Below are 17164 nucleotides of genomic sequence, written 5' to 3'. Positions count from 1 at the left end.
GACAGCTGATAAGAAAGGTGCACTGTCAGATGATAAACATGCAAAATATATTGAGCACCTTATACAAGCCAAATAATATTGATCATCTATTAACTGCAGAGAATAATACATTCCCTAACCTCTTTTGTAGGAGGTAATCCCCTTTAATGAAGGCTCTATCAATGACAAAGTCCACAATGTCAAAAGCTACCTTAAGTGAAGGTCTGAATTACTAGTTTTCCTTCTGTTTGTCAAAGCACCCGTGCTCATGGCTCTTGCCACACCAGGAGGGGTTGATGTCCGGGTTTTTGTTGCGCCTCTGAAATAGAAGAAATATCTGATGCTTTATACACACACAGAGAAATACATACAAGAATATGCATGTTCAAATATATATGTATATATATACACATACATAAAAGTGCATCAATCTACACATTAGTTAACTGTATGAAAAATAACTCATTTCCTACCAACAGCAGACCGAGGATCTTCCTGTTCATTCATCTCACTTCCTAACAGGTAGATCCTGCATTATTGGTTGCTCAGTACATTCTAATGTCTACCTTGACAAATTGTAAGTCGCTTTTTAGGACTGGCAGGTCTTTTAGGAAAATAGACAGCAGATGACTGCAGGTTTTAATAGTTTAAGATCTGTAGAAAGGATATAATATTTTCAATACTTTGTGACCAATGTGAAGTGAGTGAACAAGACTTATTTTCTTCTCGGATAATGATGTAAATCCTTTTTGTTCAAAGAACAATTATATTTATGAATATAAATAGAAGAAGAAAGAAAGTGTATCCAGGTGGGCATTAGGGCCTCAATTTTTTCTAAACTGTCACAGTGTTCATGAAGTTGGGATCAATAGTATGACCACACAGATATGGAAACTGCTCCCCTCAGGACTCATGAGTATTATGAGAAGTCAGTATACAATGATCAGCACATCCCAAACACTGAGAACATCTTGCTGCTGGCTTTGATGAATACAGAAACACCAGAATACCCTGAAAAATCTGAGGAGTTCTAGAAAAATAAATTGGGAGGGGCATCATTTTATCATTAGTGATCAAGGACAGAAGTTTTCATCATTGCTCAAAAGAACTACAATTCACTGGGATTTCTTCTTCTTTGGCAAATTTTCAGACTATGACATCTTGTGCATGACCAAATCTTTCTGTTCTCATTCTTGAACACCAATGCGTAAATAAAATTTAAGTTGAGACTCACTCCAGGACATTAAAAAAAATTAAAACAAGACTCCATAAAAAAAATTAGTCACCAAGAGACCATTTGGTCCCTTCAGATAAACCTAACTGCTCCTTTAAGAATTATAAACTGTCTGGTCTTGGTTTGGTTTTCAAACCACATATAAGGAAATACATTCAACTCCAGTAACTTCAAATGCAACACTGACACAACTAAGGAACATGTAATAACTCCTTAATTATAGACATGCTGCATAAAACATTTCTCCCTTCATGTCATGCACATGGAATAAAGACAGCTTTTCAGCTCCTTCTATCACTTCAACCAGTGGAGAAGTGATAAAATAATTAAGCACAAAGGTGGAAATCAGCAACTAAATGCAAGATTATTTAAATTGAAATTATATCTAACTAAAGCATTCAAGTTTAACCTTCTCCATTAGTTTCCCTGTCTGGCCCCTTATTTTGCAAGGAGATTCTAAAGATGAACTTAATTGAAAAAAAATATTGTGCAGACTGAAAAGCACTACATCAGCTACATCAGAATTAAACTTAGTAGAAGTTTTGTCAGTCTTTCAGAAGTTACAGAATTCTAGAACAAAAGTTCTAAATGTAACCTAAGTTACACCGCTATGATGTACAGATGCTAAATACTCATTTTGTGCTATTTTCCCTATCTCATTATACAGCGAAGAGAGACCTTTGCTTATAACAGTAAAACTCATTAGAGGTCTATAGGAGAAAGCCTGTAACTTTACCTGTTATGGAAGACAGAAAAGCATATAAAGAACAAATCAGCTGCACACACAGAAACATTATGGGATCATCATGGATCAGGGATGATCAGGCAATGAAGCTAAGAATAGAATTGTGTCTCAGTTCCTGTTTAGACAGCTTAAAGTAATTGGAAAACAAAAATTCAAAATTATTCCTGACTCAGTTTTCCCTGCATTTTCACCTTGGGATCAGCATACGACTTTTTCAAAACTAACAGCATTAATTTCTTAAATTGAAGTCTCTTCAGAGTTTACTTTGAATCAGTTCTGAACATCATGTTAGGAGTTCCGGATGTTTGAAAGAAATTGATGTGAAAAACAGTCCACTATTCTTCCCTGTATTTCAACTATCAAACACCCTTATCTCACTAAGTACTCTGAAAATTGACATGGTGCTTTTGTACTAGGTGTATACTAAATAAATTTCAGAGAAATCAGTGTCTTAATACAGCATTCAGGCCACTGACTGAGCTGGGGAGGGCAGGACATTGAAATACTGAAAAGCCACATTCAAAGTGCACAGTCCACCCTGTATAAAGGAGGCAAAGTCTCATGAACAGATAAAACATGACTCATTAAAGGTTTAACTGGACATCTTCATTTCAAGATCGTTAAAAACAGCTTTCTGCATATTTCTGCAGTCTTTTTCCACAACAAGTTTTCTAAAAATATTGAAGAAGCCTAAAATACATTTTCAGACCAGAAACTTCCCTTCCGATCTTACATATTCTGTGATTTCTGACATTTTTGATGAGCAAATGAACACAAGGAGTAGGCTGCCATTGTCTACAACTTTACTCAGCCTAAATCTAGACATAAAATTAGCATCAGATTTCATGTATGTTTGGTGACAAATGTTGAAATTGCATCCTTAAGTAGCAATCTGATCTCTAGAGACACATGCCTTCCAACAAAGTCAGGTATTTTTGGTTATTTCAACTTGTCCCACCACAGCTTGTTTTTTTCTGATCTGCTCCATCTCTGCCTTTTCTATATCCTTGTCCACTTCTGTTGTTTTTCCCGTTTGGTTGGGTTTTGTGTTTTGTTTTTGAAAAGATACATAAATTCCTGCTCTACATTGTATCACATGAAGTATGAATAGAGCCGGACAGCAGATGAGGCTGTGTACGAATACCAGCTGGAATTCTTAAAATCTAGACATAATCCAAAGAAATTTATTATCCACTTTCTATTTTAAAAGAAGTAAGATTGAAAGTGACTTCCCTTCCTAAGGTAGCTCACGTTGTACATCTAGTTGAATTACCACTGCTTGCAAAATAAAAATCTGAAAGTAATTTGTAAAAGAAGCCTGTATTTTTCTATGCATGCATGTATGATTTGGTTGAATTCTATCATAAAACACTGATACATAAATCTTGCCTCTTAGACAGAGTGTTTTCAGATATCCTTGACGGCTGCCAGTGTTACCCATAACAGCTCATAGTTCTGTGCAAAGTCATAAATAACTTTCTGCTGACTAATGGCATGCGTCCCAAAGTCCAGAAACCTTTGCCATAAACTGCAACCATCCACACTGCTATGCTCAATTTAAGAAAGTTTAGGAACTATTCACACTTGCTGAATGCTGTTGGCATGCAATATACTGAATAACTTACTGCCAGGAAGGCAGATTTAATTCTTGAACTAAGTAGATACTTGAGTAACAACAGGATTGTATGAAGAGCAGAAGAAGTGCCTATAACTTTTAAAGAATTTTTCTTGAGAAGAAAAATCAAATCACTGCTCTATGGATAGGGCCTGTTTTAAGCAATTGTAGTGATCCACAAAGGTAAATTTTCAACATCTTAATAATGTATTACAAAATGAAAAACTGAGCTAATTTTTGATGGTGCACAGGATTTATAACTCTAACCAAACATGCAAAGGAGCAAATAAAAACAAAGAAATTCTGTTTGTCTAAGAAGAGCTCCCATTCCTTTTATTGCTTTTGATTCTTCAAAACCAAAGACCCTGTCTCAAAGATACTATAGCTTTGGTTACAGCTTTAAGAGATTCAGACACATTTCTACTATGTAAAGCAATATATTCCATGTATGTGCCACATAATTCATTACTTATTTCTCTTTCAGAATATTAAAACACAGCCTATTTGTATTTGGCATCTTCCAAAATACAACAAAGGCTTAAATACAATTTAGTATCTATTTCCTTTTTAAAAGGTTAGAATAATTGGAATAACCTTCCTTCCAAACTTAGATCTTATAAAGACTTCTGAATACTCAGAAATTTTATATGAGGTAAGTTGGACTTAACCAAAGACTTTACCTTTCATTACAAAGTCTGCCTTCCTCATATTTTTGGACCATCACAGCTACCTTACAGATGTAGGAGTTAGAGAAATATTTGACCTTAAGAGAATAAAATTACAATTTTACTTTGTCAAAAACCGGTATAGTTATCAGACATAAATGCTTACTTCAGCTTTGCACCATGCAAATCAGTTTTATCTTGGGTTTAGAAAGGTAAATTACTTTTAATCTGTAATCAAGACGCAAATTTGTTACTTTTAATCTGTAATCAAGCACTGACAGAAGAAATCAAATCTGAGGGAAACCTTCATCTACCCTGTCCTATGAAGCTGTTTACCTCTGATACTAATGATATCATCTACTCGTCTCCCACAGCATTTATATGGAAGACATACTGGGAACCTGATTTTCGTCAAGGACACACTTTTCTCCTCAGGAGAAACATTTTTGCAAATCAGATAAACCACACTGATTTGTAATACTCACTTCTTTACAGGCAACAACTCATCTGGCCTTTTGATGGTACTGTCTGTTTTTGTATCAGTGTCATAAAACCTTTGTACATCTCTTCCAGCTCGCAGTGGTGGGCCTAACTTGTCCATCTTACTATTAAAATATATAAAGGGGTGCTCATAAGGACAGTGCTATATTGCTATTCAAGTTACGCAAAAAAAGAAATTAAAAATACTCAAAATTCAATATTTGTATTACCAAAGAAATCCCATTAACTTAAAACAAAAAAAAGGTAAAAATCAGACTTTAATTATCCAGCAAGCAAAATGGTTTCTTCTTGCTTTGATGAGGAATGGATTTCATAGACATTGGATTAGGTTTCCAATAAATTTTTAAAAATTCTTTTTCAAACAAAACACTAATGCCAGTTATTCTCAAACTCTGCACAATATATTCACATTTCGTTTCTTTAAAGAACAGCCTCCATGATGTCATACAACACATCTAGAAAAGGGGGCTCATAATTACAAGTCATAATAAATTTAAACATTAGAAATGTTTAACAGATATATACATGCAACTCTAGAATTAGCAAGATGAAAATTGTTTTCCTTTTTCTTTTTTTTTAATTTGTAAAGGCAGAATAGAGGACAGCCTGAAAGAAACCCAGCTTTGTTTCAACAGCAAAAACCCCATTCAAAATAGATAGTACTATACACACAATCAATACTTTAACACTTCTTTTTTTTAGTATTATGGATAACATTTCCAAACCAAAAAAAAAAATCAAAAATCAATTTTAAAAACATTTTTAAAAAAGGCAACCAACAAAATAATAATAAAAAATTCCTCACATCATCATAAGGAAAACTTCCAGCTTTTCAGAAATCACAACTTAGATTAGAAAAATCAGATCTTCAAGTTAAGTTCTGCATTTTTATCATCTTATCATCATAAAGTAAAACCTACAAATAGCCTCCCAAACAGATGTTCTAGTTCAAACTAATCGACTCCTGTTTGACCCAATACATACTCTTTACATACTCCCAAGAAACTGAGAAGCAAGACTGAGGTCTTTGACACTGCAAGACACATACTCCAACCTAACAGGATTTTCTTAGTTATTTTTGAACTTTAACAAATTATCAGCATAATCTGTGAACTCCAGGCATATACTGAGTAAGACATCAAAGAAATATCCTAGAAGTCATCATAATACTGTCAAAACAAAGCACTACAGTATTCTTTCACAGCTTAACAAAACCAAAAACCCCAAGTTGAAAGCCCTTTCACATTCTGATGAAAAAAAAAGCATGACTACAGGAATCTTTTGAAATGCAAAGATCTTGAAGACAACTACTTACATATCTTGATTTAATTGAACAAAGCCCTGTAATTTACAGTCTTCATAAAAGGAACAAACCACTTTAAAAAGATAATGTTTCTAAAGGTTACAAATGCTTTATGGCAAACACGTAAGTGGAATTTAAAATTTACTGTTATTGATTTGGTGTGCTGTTCATATTGTATTTCAGCTGTAAGAAAGTAGCGGATGTGTCACTAGCAGACATGATTCCCAGGAAGAAAACATTAACATTAAAATGTAGGTTTCATCCCCAAAATAAAACAAAAATTAAAAATTAAGTTCTAAGGGTTCATTTGCCATATTAAAAAATATAATTTCCAAGTCCCATTAAAAAAAGAAAACAAACAAACATAACTGTTCACAAATGAAATGTGTACAGACAATCTGTACACACAAAAGATCCCTGTCTGGCCACAAACAATGTCAGGTTCTGATGGGCAAAACAGTTTACATGTGGGTGTGGGGTTCACCTGTTTGCTTACCCTCAGGTTAGGAAGAACCTACCCAATTTTTATTCCTGAACATCTGATTCATACTGGAAGGACTGTCTGTGTCCTTACTCTCTCCAGGCAGAAAAAGAAAACTCACAGCAGAACTCAGCTGACACATCCTGATCTACATGTACAAAGTAAGCCTGACTGGCACTACTAACACAGCTTGTGTTGATGATACTGTGCTGTGTTCTCTCAGCAGTCCTTTACTTGGGGAGCAGAATGGGAGAATTCATTTTTTTTTTTAAAAAGGACACTGCACAGTGAAAATAACTTACAATAACTGAGGTCATAAGTTAGGGTTCCACTCCTGCCCATACAGAGTAAAAGTGCTTGCTGTTGCGGTGATGCTGCACACGAGGTTTACAGGCGAGGATTCATAGTGAGGGTTCCACTCCTGCCCGTACACAGTAAAAGTGCCTGCTGCTGCTGCTGCTGTTGCTGCGGTGCTGCACACGAGCTTTACACGCCATGGATGGGTAATTCCGAGCTCCCTCCCTGGACCGAACGCCCCCGGCCCGGCCCGCGCTGCGCCAGCGCCACCTGCCGGGCGCGGGCGGCACTACGCGCTCAGCACAGCGCCCCCTGCGGTCGCTCCGCGCGTCCCTGCACGAGCAGCGACCACGGCCCAATAGAAGGCAGCGGTGTCCCCAACACTTGGTACACAGAATTCATCCTTCATATTGCACAATAGAATTGTAATTCTACTGTTAAGCCCTTCTTCTATTACGTCTCTGGGAAAATCCAGAATTACAAGAATCTGGGCAAAGATAGAAGGTTGCACACTGAAGTAATATCTAAAAAACCACTGAAGTTACAGCTTCCCTTACTGCAACCTGCAGGAACTTGTTTCTTACAGGAAAACCTGGAATTTAACCTGGTCAAAATAACGTGTGTAGGCTCTTTAATATTTGTTAAGGAGAAAATAAAAAAGTTATTTCCTAGCATTCCATTTAAAAGATTGCCATTAAAAATAACTCCACACAACACTGCTCAGCAAATTGTTTCACTAACAATTCAAAAGAGCACAACATCTTATTCTCCAGCATAAGCTCTGTCTGACTTCAGTGTAACAGAATCCCAGATCTCACACTAAGGCTTCATTCTACTGGTTAAATCATAAATGTAGTAAAAGAAATAAATCTTATTTAATCCTACTGAAGGGTAATGTTCAGAAGTTGTTCTATTCTAGAACGTAATTCTAGTTGCATTTATCTATACCCTAAATTATAAGATGTTTTAATGTTTAAAATCTGTCACTGCAGTATTAATTATTTTCACTCTCATGCAGGACATTGACTGTTAGCATCTCTATCCCTGCTTTGGTATAATTTTGTAGGTATTTCAACAGAACCCAACGTATTTCCCCCTCATGCCCCAATACTAAGGCAGAAGTTGAGATGATTAAGGTCAAAATTGTAACCAGTGACCAATCTGACAAATCTAATTTTTTCATGATGTAACTGGCTCCTACACCTCTTTGCTTCAATATAACTTCTGACAAATTTGTCCCCAGAAGTGAATACAATGAAGCTAAAAAAAGAAATGCCAGGTCACAGATATAACACTTAGGAAGGAGGCACATGCAACAGCCATCTGTGGAAGATTGGTTAGTATGAGCAGCAAATGCCGTAAGGGCAAGTTGGAAAACAGAAGACAACAAGTTTTTTAGAGCAATACGAAGGACTGCAGGCAGAAACACACTCATCACACTCATACTCTTAAAATCTGGAAATTCTGTAGGCAATTGAGGTTGTAAGCCAAGCTAACACTTACTGTCTTTCAGCAGAGATCATTATCTGAGAGCTGTGCCAGCCAGAAGCCATCTATTTGCACTTAGCAGAATACATAAACAGGGAGAACCCGGGCAAACATCTCCCCAGCTGCTATTTGGCTTCATTGTGTCACAGATTCTTCTCCAAGCAACAGAGGAGAAGATGGAAGACTACTGAAAACAAAGTCCAGTAAGCAACTGTGGAAAATTGCCAGATTTATAATGTCAAGAAACAGAGATGCTGTAAGTTTGTGGAGAATTCATAAGGCTGTCTGAGCACAAATGTGAGCTAAGCCACTTGTTTATCTTGCACTGGGCTGGAGCAAGGCTTAACAACTGAATGATGCTGGGGTGAGGCAGAGGTCTCACAGCCCAATGGTATCTCAGTGAAGCAAAGGAGTGCACCCAGACCTTGGTATCAGCCTCACTCCACCTTAGCCATGCACAACCAGCCTCTGTAACAAACCTGCTCCTTTGGGAAGATGATGTGAGGTGGTAACATGCTGACAGGAGTAATGTCAGGTGGTCTTCACTACTCCCTCACCTGGGTGGAGGATGATACTGAATTATTAGGGATCTGTGCTGCCTTTGTTACAACCAATTCAGCCAAAGGTATCCAAAGGTAATTAATATATAGAAAAAATGCACCCAGCAATATGAAAATGAGAAAAAAGCTGCTTCTCCACCAACTAGGATCACAGTAACTGGTAAGCAATTATATTTGACTATAGTCATACCTCCACTTTTCCAAAAAGTCTAAAATTAGTATTTGAAATCCTCCATTTTTAGAGTATGAGAACATGACCTTACTTCATAGACAATGGCCTTGCTTCTCCCTCCCCTCCCCAAAGCAGGGATGACTCTCTGGCAAGATTTGTGCCTCTGGCTGCATCAAGAGTATAGCTGGGAACAGTTATACAACATTTTGTGGATCTACTGTATTTATCACCAGCAATCTAACAAGAGTCAATGATCTGCTGCTTCAATAAGCTACATTATATGTGAATCTGGAATTGCAAAAGTTCTTATTGAACATAACCAGCCATAGTGCCTAACTGGTTATGATCAGAAATTAAGCCAAGCTGCACTCAGCCCCTCTGATCTCTGAGGAACAGCTGGAACATAAGAGGGTTTGTTTTCTACTGAATTTCATATGCTTATTGCAAAACAACTGACTGGTAAAATTACAGAGAACTTCCTTGTTAACAAGTGAAGACCAAAATTGCTGCATCCTCACTGACAAATACAGACTTCAATCAGGAATGTTCAACAGGAAAAAACCTTTCCCAGACAGCTGGGTTACACTACTGGATTCAGAAACATGCATTCAAATTAGTTCAGCTGACTTTTTTTACTGTGATTTGCAGACCTGCTTGCTTGCCACTCATCAGTAGGTGCTAATTCAACTTGTAAAAAATGGAGAAATAAAGAAAATCAGTGAGCAAGGGCCTGAGATTTTCTGACAGTCACAGCACAGATGCCTAAAAATGGTTGTGAAGCTGACCAAAGACTAGTGAGACACCAGGAGAGGGGGGAAATAAAAAAAGAAAGACATCTGTCAACCTCATGGACTCTACATGTGACCTGTGTCTGAAAGAGTTATCATGAGTAGACAGAGCAGGGGGGGACAGAATTGAATCCTGATCCGACAGGACATTAGGAGGGAAGCATGACAGAGCTGTAATTCATATTCATGCATAACCTGTAAAATTTAAGAGTGATCAATTAAAAATCTCTAGTTTTGTGTAACTGTTGTCCAACCCCAAGAGTTTTCAAAATGTCCTTTTAATTCCTCATGAGCTTAAGACATTGGTTTTCTTTGCATTATACTGTCTTCATCAATTGGATACTCATTTTTATAGAAATAAATCTTTTTCAATCACCAATGTTACAACTGCAATCACTTCCTTTTATGTTTTGTGTTCTCAGTGCTCCTTAGTGCTCTTCAAACTTCTGCAGAATTGCACTACTTTTCTTCAATCCCCTCCAGAGATTTCTCTATGACATGCTGTGAAATGTCTACCCCTCCAGCAAAGCATGAGTCACAGCCTTGATCACACCAGCACTTACACTGAACACCAATAATCTTCATGTAGCACTCCTTGCTGCTGTAAGTGCACTGGTTTTGTCTTATTTGTGCTCATTCATTTGCTGCCTCTCAGGAAAGGGAAAAGAGAAAGTCTCCATCCTTTTGTGCTAAGAGAGAAGATCCTGTCACAATTGCCTTGTAGTCTATGGCAGAAACCTCTTATATTTCCATGCAGTGTAGGAAATTATGCCTAATGTTTTCTGCTTTTTTAAGACCCCTCACTTTCACCAAGAAAAAATTCATTACTCCAACCACCTCTGCCTATTCTGTCATTTTTAGTATATTTTATTTTTATCTCTTGATGTCCTTTGTTGTTATATCAACTTGATAAAACCTTTGCCTTCTCCAATGTTCCTTAAACATTAGCTATATTTACAGATAAAGGATTAATACAAAACACTGTACTTCTGAAGCTTATAGGAAAAAAAATAAAAAGTAAGTGAAACAAACCACAGAGACTTCTAGAACTAGAACAGCATAAATATGAAATAAAGCACAAATGCCAACATTAGATGGAACTCACCCTGCCTGTGGGTTCACCGTTCCCGGTGAGTTTTTATGAGCTGGTGATAACGTCTGAATTTTGCTCCCACTGGATCCAGATGAAGACAGTGCTTTACTTGAAGAGACACCTTGCAGTTGTGTCAGCAAGCATAAAAATATAAAGAAAATGTAAGATTTTGCTGTTGAAATTATACAATTTATTTAAAAAAATTAATTGCAAAATTCAAAACAAGAGTTTTAGAAATACAGAGATATGAGTCAGTATCAAGATAATACAAAAAAAAAGTTTCAAGAAATGTACAGAAAATATGTAATTGAGATATAGTATTTTATTCTAAGGAAACATACTGTATCTCAATTACTTGCTCAGAAAAAAAGGGGGAAGAAAAGTCAAAGTATGTACAAATAGAACGTGTTTGATATCCAATGATATCTGAAACCCAAATTAGACTGCTGTTTGCATCATTCTAATATACATGCCTTGACTATGTATTTTCACCAATTTATGATCACATTCAGCAGACAAATTAGTTCCAGAATTAAGCATGAGGGAGATCAGTTTTCGATACAATCATGCATTACTACCCCAAATGATTTTTCATATCCAATTCAGAAAAAAAAAAAAGACACGGTATATAAACCAGAATCCTAAGTGCTCAAGAGTCTTTTTAGATAGATGGCAATCAATGCCCCTTCCAAATTTATTCTAAATGAGATTTTACAGACCACTATATCAAATAAATGATCAATTTTTACTGCATAGTTTGAGAATTATTATTTAGAAAAGACATGGAACAATTCATAACATCCATTTCATACCTACAACGGTTTTGCTAACACCACTTGGCTGTGGTAAGCGTGACGATGGTGATGGTGTGGATCCTACAGAAGGCATCTTCTTAACTGGAGCAGGTTTGTACTGTAACAAAATACAACCTAGAAATTTAAGCAATTAAATCAAGCTATCTATATAACACAACAGGTAGTTCTTTCAGGTACTGAGGGAGAACAGAGGATGATTTCCTACCAGGTAACCTGTTTCTGGTATGGGAACATGCAAATGGTTTCTGATAGTCAGTTTTCTAATGCTTACAGATGATACTAGCAGGAAACATTCCCTAACTTAGTGGCTTTGTTAAGATTAAAAGAATCATCTCATTACCAATTAATTTAAAAGCGAATACTCAAAGGTAGAATTATTTTTGTGTTTCAAATCCAAATCTTACTTTCACCTGTGGTCTGGACTAGTCCCTGCACTAATTCAAAATACTGTGTAATACACCTGAATCCTTCTAAAGCCTCTAATTAGCCACAATACTGCTGTCAGTTGTCCTGTAGTCAGGTACCTTTGTTTGCCCCTTAAGCAAGTCTTCAACTGAATTTAGAAACTAGCACAACAGAAATTCAACTTCTTTTACAAAAACTGCATCTCTATTTCCTCCTGCTATCTTTACTTGTCATTTACACATTTCTCAATTACATTTATCACTGGTTTTATTTTGCAGCTGCTGCCATCTGACTTATGGATCCCTGCAGTTTAAGAAAGCAAAAGCCTCATCTATGCTTCGTGTCTAATTTCAGTGAGTGCAAATAATAAAATTACAGAATTAAACAGTTCATTCTTTTTAAAAGTAACACACTATTTAACCAGCTTAATTTGATATTGAATGCAAGTTACAAGTTAAGAAAAGTGTTATAGCTCACCTGAGTTCGAGTAGGAAGCTTCCCTTTGGTATCAGCTGCCAATTTTCCCTTATTAGTAATACGTGCAGCTTGCTCCTTACAGAAATTGATGTGCCTGTCAGCTGCATTTTCATTAAATCTCCTCTGACAGTATGGACACTGAATGTAATCTTAAAAACATAGAAATATAACATTAATGATCTGTTTTAAACATGGTAGTGTTTTAAAGTCTTTTAAAGACCAGCCTCCCTTGCAGGGGAAATGATGGCTTTTTGAATCTGAAAATGAAATACAGATTGCTAGGTAAAAGGATATTCTCATTTGATGGATAAGAGTAGCTGAGGATTAGAAATAACCTAAGCAAAATCAGAAACACTTTAAGTGATGCTATTCTGCAGAGAAGGTAGCCAAAGAGGTAAAGGGACATGGCACAGAGAGCAGCTGGAAGGAAGTAGAGAAGAAGCTAAACAAACAAACAATCAAAAAAAATCACAAACAGTTCAGTTTGTTCAAGATAAGGGAATACACTAAAACCTTTCCCACACAAGCAGAAAAAGACAACAAATCTGTTTCCTCTGACAAATTTGAAAGAATTGAGAAATACTAACTGCAATACTGGAAGTGGTCATTATAAAAAAAATCAGAAATTTAACAAATAAAAAGAATCAGAAGAAAATCAGCCAAAATAAGGAGCTATCTCTAGAGATATGCAAAAGAAAGTAACTGGTGGCCACGTTACCTCTGCAAGATTAATTTAGTCACATTGCAATCAGTATTACATACAGGAAATATTACTCTCATTGGGGAAAAAACAGAAAGGGCTACAGAAATGCCTAAAATATTAAAAGATACATCATCAGTATGCTGGAAATACACACCTTAAAATATAGTGCCCTTGGAAAATGATATGTTTAGGCTACAGTTTCAAACAACTGTGTATTTCAATGCCCAGATATATTAATGCTGCATGCCCCAGATTAGACCATTCAAAACCATGCAAGCATCAAAAAAGCTTGACACCGGTAAAGCAGGTTAAATTAGTGTATTTCTAGGTCATTTTAGAAACGTAATTGAAGAAAATGAGATTAAATTCAACAGTCATTGTCTCCAAAATTACAATTAGGTATAATAAAATCTAAAATAGGTTTTGGATTACATGTTACTAGTCCAAATGCAGTAGATCTGGCTTAAATACTTGTTCCTTTAAATATTTATAAACAGTTTTGAGTAAGTTAAATGACGTAATGGCCATCAAACCACAAACTGTGACCCTAGAAGTGTGAGCTAAGTACAGAGGAAGAACACAGAGAAGTATGGGAATCTCATGGGGTAACAACAATGATTTTTTATTTATTTATTTTACATATACTCTACTACTGCCAGAACACTTGAACATCAACTACACCTTAAGAGACAAAAAATCAGAAACAGAACTGTAATAGCTATGTAGTCAAACAAAAATTATTCAAAAGAAACTAAAAGAAAAAGAAAAAAAAATTAAGCAGCTGTGAAAGCCCCTAGATAATATGCCATTTCTGGCTAGTGCAGAGCTCAATTTCTGCAGAAAACTTTCAAAGCCCACAAATGTATCAGACTAGAGAGGATGAATGTATACTTTCAGGAATCAAGAATTGTATCTTCATCCTTTTGTAAAACATATAGTGCCAGTCAGACACTTGGCTCTCTGAAAGTACTGCTCATACTGTCCATAAGAGCCTCTAGGATTCAATGTAAGCTTTATAAAACAAAAATTAATCAAAATTAATTTGTAATTAATTTGAGCAGTACACATACACAGTCAAGCTCAGGGTGACTTAAGGTCCTTAATCTGAGGCCATTCTGCACTTCCTCAGAAAAAGTGGAAGAGGAGATGAAAGAAGCAGCAATACTTGCCAGCTCAGAGCAGTTAAGTCGAAAGTATGAATATGAGACTCTTTCCATTTAAATGAAAAAGCCTTGCTGCTTGTTAGAGACAAGCATGCCCAAGACAGAGCTGAGTAGGAGAGGAGGGATACACATGGTATGTTCACAATATTCCCACTCCTACATGATGAGTAGAAAAGGAGCATCAGTAGCAGCTCCTACTCTATTTGTAAGAAGGATAAGCACTGATCATTTTGTGAATGGTCTCTTCATTCCAGGTTTCCTCTTCCTAAGTCTAACCCACTGCAGTAGGATTGAAGCAAGGAGACTAACAGCTAAAACTAGACAGATTGTAGATATGCTACATAGATTATTAGTGATTCTTTCCATGATCAAGCCTTGTGATTCTTATCCACAGCATTTGCTATTGGCTTTAAGATGGCCTTTGTAAAATTAGCTATATGGCTTTTCAGGATTGTGAGTACAAAATGCTGAGTAATACAGCCTCTTAGAATGAATGCATCATTACAATCCTGATGCTGGACTAACACATCTTCAGCAAAGAAACAGGGTAGGGAACACTTCACATCCTCACTTGACCACAGAGACAGGCAGAAGCAAACATATGTTTTTTCCCAATCCTTCTGGAAATAGCCATTCTGCTAATCAAATGGTTTAGCTCTTAGGACAAGAGGAAGAAATATATTATTCAGAAGTTAAATGAAAGGTATATTTCCTTCTCATTCACATCAAACTGCTTGAACACTTTACCCAGTCTCAGTTCAAAGATACCCAAGGACCATCCTGCCCTTGCTAACATGAACTCCACACATCTCACATACCAAAAACACGAGGCATTAAGGCATAAACTAAACCAAAAGTGAATTCAGCAAGAAATGGTAGAGATTACATTTGAAGAACACAAAAGTGCATTCCCACAATGTAAATATGTTGTGTGTGTCAGCTAATCAAAAAGGCAATCTGCTACTGCTGTGAGCACAAACACGGTATTAAACACTTTGTCCAGCCTGTGGTTTACAAGACAGTAGCAACCTGCAAATTTGCCCCAGCTATCTTCCCACACATTAAAAACAAAGTCACAGGCTTTGAAATCTACACAGCATGTAGATTACACAGCCAGACCCAAAGTCACAATCCAGCATCTGCACAGGGATAGTAAGTCATCTTCAAGAACCTGTGAATGTTGCATTCCAACAAATTTCTTTTCAATTCAAACTTCTTCGTCTAAACTTAAAGAAAAATCTCTAAGGAACTTGACTGTTTTACATACCAGGGTCATATGATGGTGGAGGTGGTGGAGGGAGTTTTCCACCGTCTTTGAGATTAAGTCCTTTGGCTGCTCGTATAGTTGCTATAAATTCCTCATGCTTTCGTCTCCAGTTAGAGGGTTTTTTGGGTGGTTCTGGCTAAGAGGCAAAAAAGAAAGCTTTCTATATTTGAAGTTTTTACTTGAAGCTAAGTATGCACCTTATTTTAGCACATAACATCATAGTTAAGATTTCTTCCAAATCTTAGTTGATCTATTAAAATGTATATATAGTATGCCTAAAATGCTCATATTCAGAGTAAATTATAACATACCCGTGGCTTAAGAGGTTTTACTGTGGGAATGTCAGTTCCTTCTGCTCTCTGTCGGCTGGAATCGAATGTCTTTCTTTTCTTGGCAGAAGTTTTTTGGCAAATGGGTCCATGCTTTTTCTGTAAGCAGAAGCAAAATAAAAGGAGAATACAGAACTTAGTTTTGAAAACAGAACTTATTGAACTTATTAACACATTACTTCCCTCTTTCTTGATAAAAAAAATTGCAAAAAACCCTCAACTCTTGATGAATAAGCTCAGACTGTTTTCCCTCAAACACTTATGCCAGCCACTACCCTTAAAACAGAACTACAGGAATTCACACATGTATATAGAGAGTCACAAAAATACATGTGATAATGAAGAAAAGTTGAAGGCATCTACATTTGCTCCTTGCACATAAAAACTGATTATAGGTAGGCAGCTTTTGCTGGCCATTTGAGTGGCAAAACAAATCACAGGTGTTTGAAGTTCATATTCACATTTAAGGACAGACTGATTTCTATTAACAATGGAGATTACAGTTTTGGATATGGCAAACAAAACACTGTATTTACTAGCAGAGACTTAAAACTGCAGAAGACAAGGATTGATTCTGTAACCCTAAAAAAGATGCTTTTAGAGGCTTGTATTTCAGAAAATGATGGGATCTTAAAAGAAAATTAAACCCCTTCTAAGGAGCTCCAAACCTGAGCCAACTGGAATCAGTCCTTACTTGGGAGGGGAAAAAACACAAAACCCCTACCAAAACAAAGCACCTAGATCTATTTTATTTAGCTATATTAAGTCCTGCTTAACTTTCATATCAGCTTATCAAATCTAAAAGACAACAGGGCTCACACCACTTACCAGCGCTGCTGGAAAGAAAGTTCTTCCACAAATCTTACATGGCAACAGATCTCCAGTTTGCACTGGAACTTCACCTTAAAAAAACCACAAAACATACTTCTTTAAGAAAATTTGATTAATGACTAAACATTATTTCAAAAAATGCTAACCTCATATACACTTAGCCATAATAACATTTGTTACTGTAAAAGTATACATCCTTGACTCATGCAGAGGCTACGCAGATGAGAAAGGCAAAAAATATACCAACGTCCTT

General features: G+C 36.4%; 1 protein-coding gene across 1 annotated transcript in view; it reads right to left on the bottom strand.

Annotated features, from left to right (window-relative positions):
- ZC2HC1A (zinc finger C2HC-type containing 1A) overlaps positions 1–17164 on the bottom strand; it is a 35240-nt gene that overhangs the window by 5913 nt on the left and 12163 nt on the right. The window contains exons 2-8 of the mRNA XM_030971155.1: positions 16909–16982; positions 16063–16179; positions 15752–15887; positions 12619–12767; positions 11734–11833; positions 10934–11042; positions 191–298 (exon numbers count right to left, since the gene is read on the bottom strand). Coding sequence (XP_030827015.1) covers positions 191–298; positions 10934–11042; positions 11734–11833; positions 12619–12767; positions 15752–15887; positions 16063–16179; positions 16909–16982 — 793 coding nt within the window. The remainder of the gene's footprint in view (positions 1–190; positions 299–10933; positions 11043–11733; positions 11834–12618; positions 12768–15751; positions 15888–16062; positions 16180–16908; positions 16983–17164) is intronic.

The sequence above is a fragment of the Camarhynchus parvulus genome, chromosome 2 (assembly GCF_901933205.1).
Source record: "Camarhynchus parvulus chromosome 2, STF_HiC, whole genome shotgun sequence".
NCBI classification, from domain to species: domain Eukaryota; kingdom Metazoa; phylum Chordata; class Aves; order Passeriformes; family Thraupidae; genus Camarhynchus; species Camarhynchus parvulus.
The sequence above is the reverse complement of the archived record's forward strand: the minus strand, read 5'-3'. Positions and strand labels throughout refer to the sequence as shown.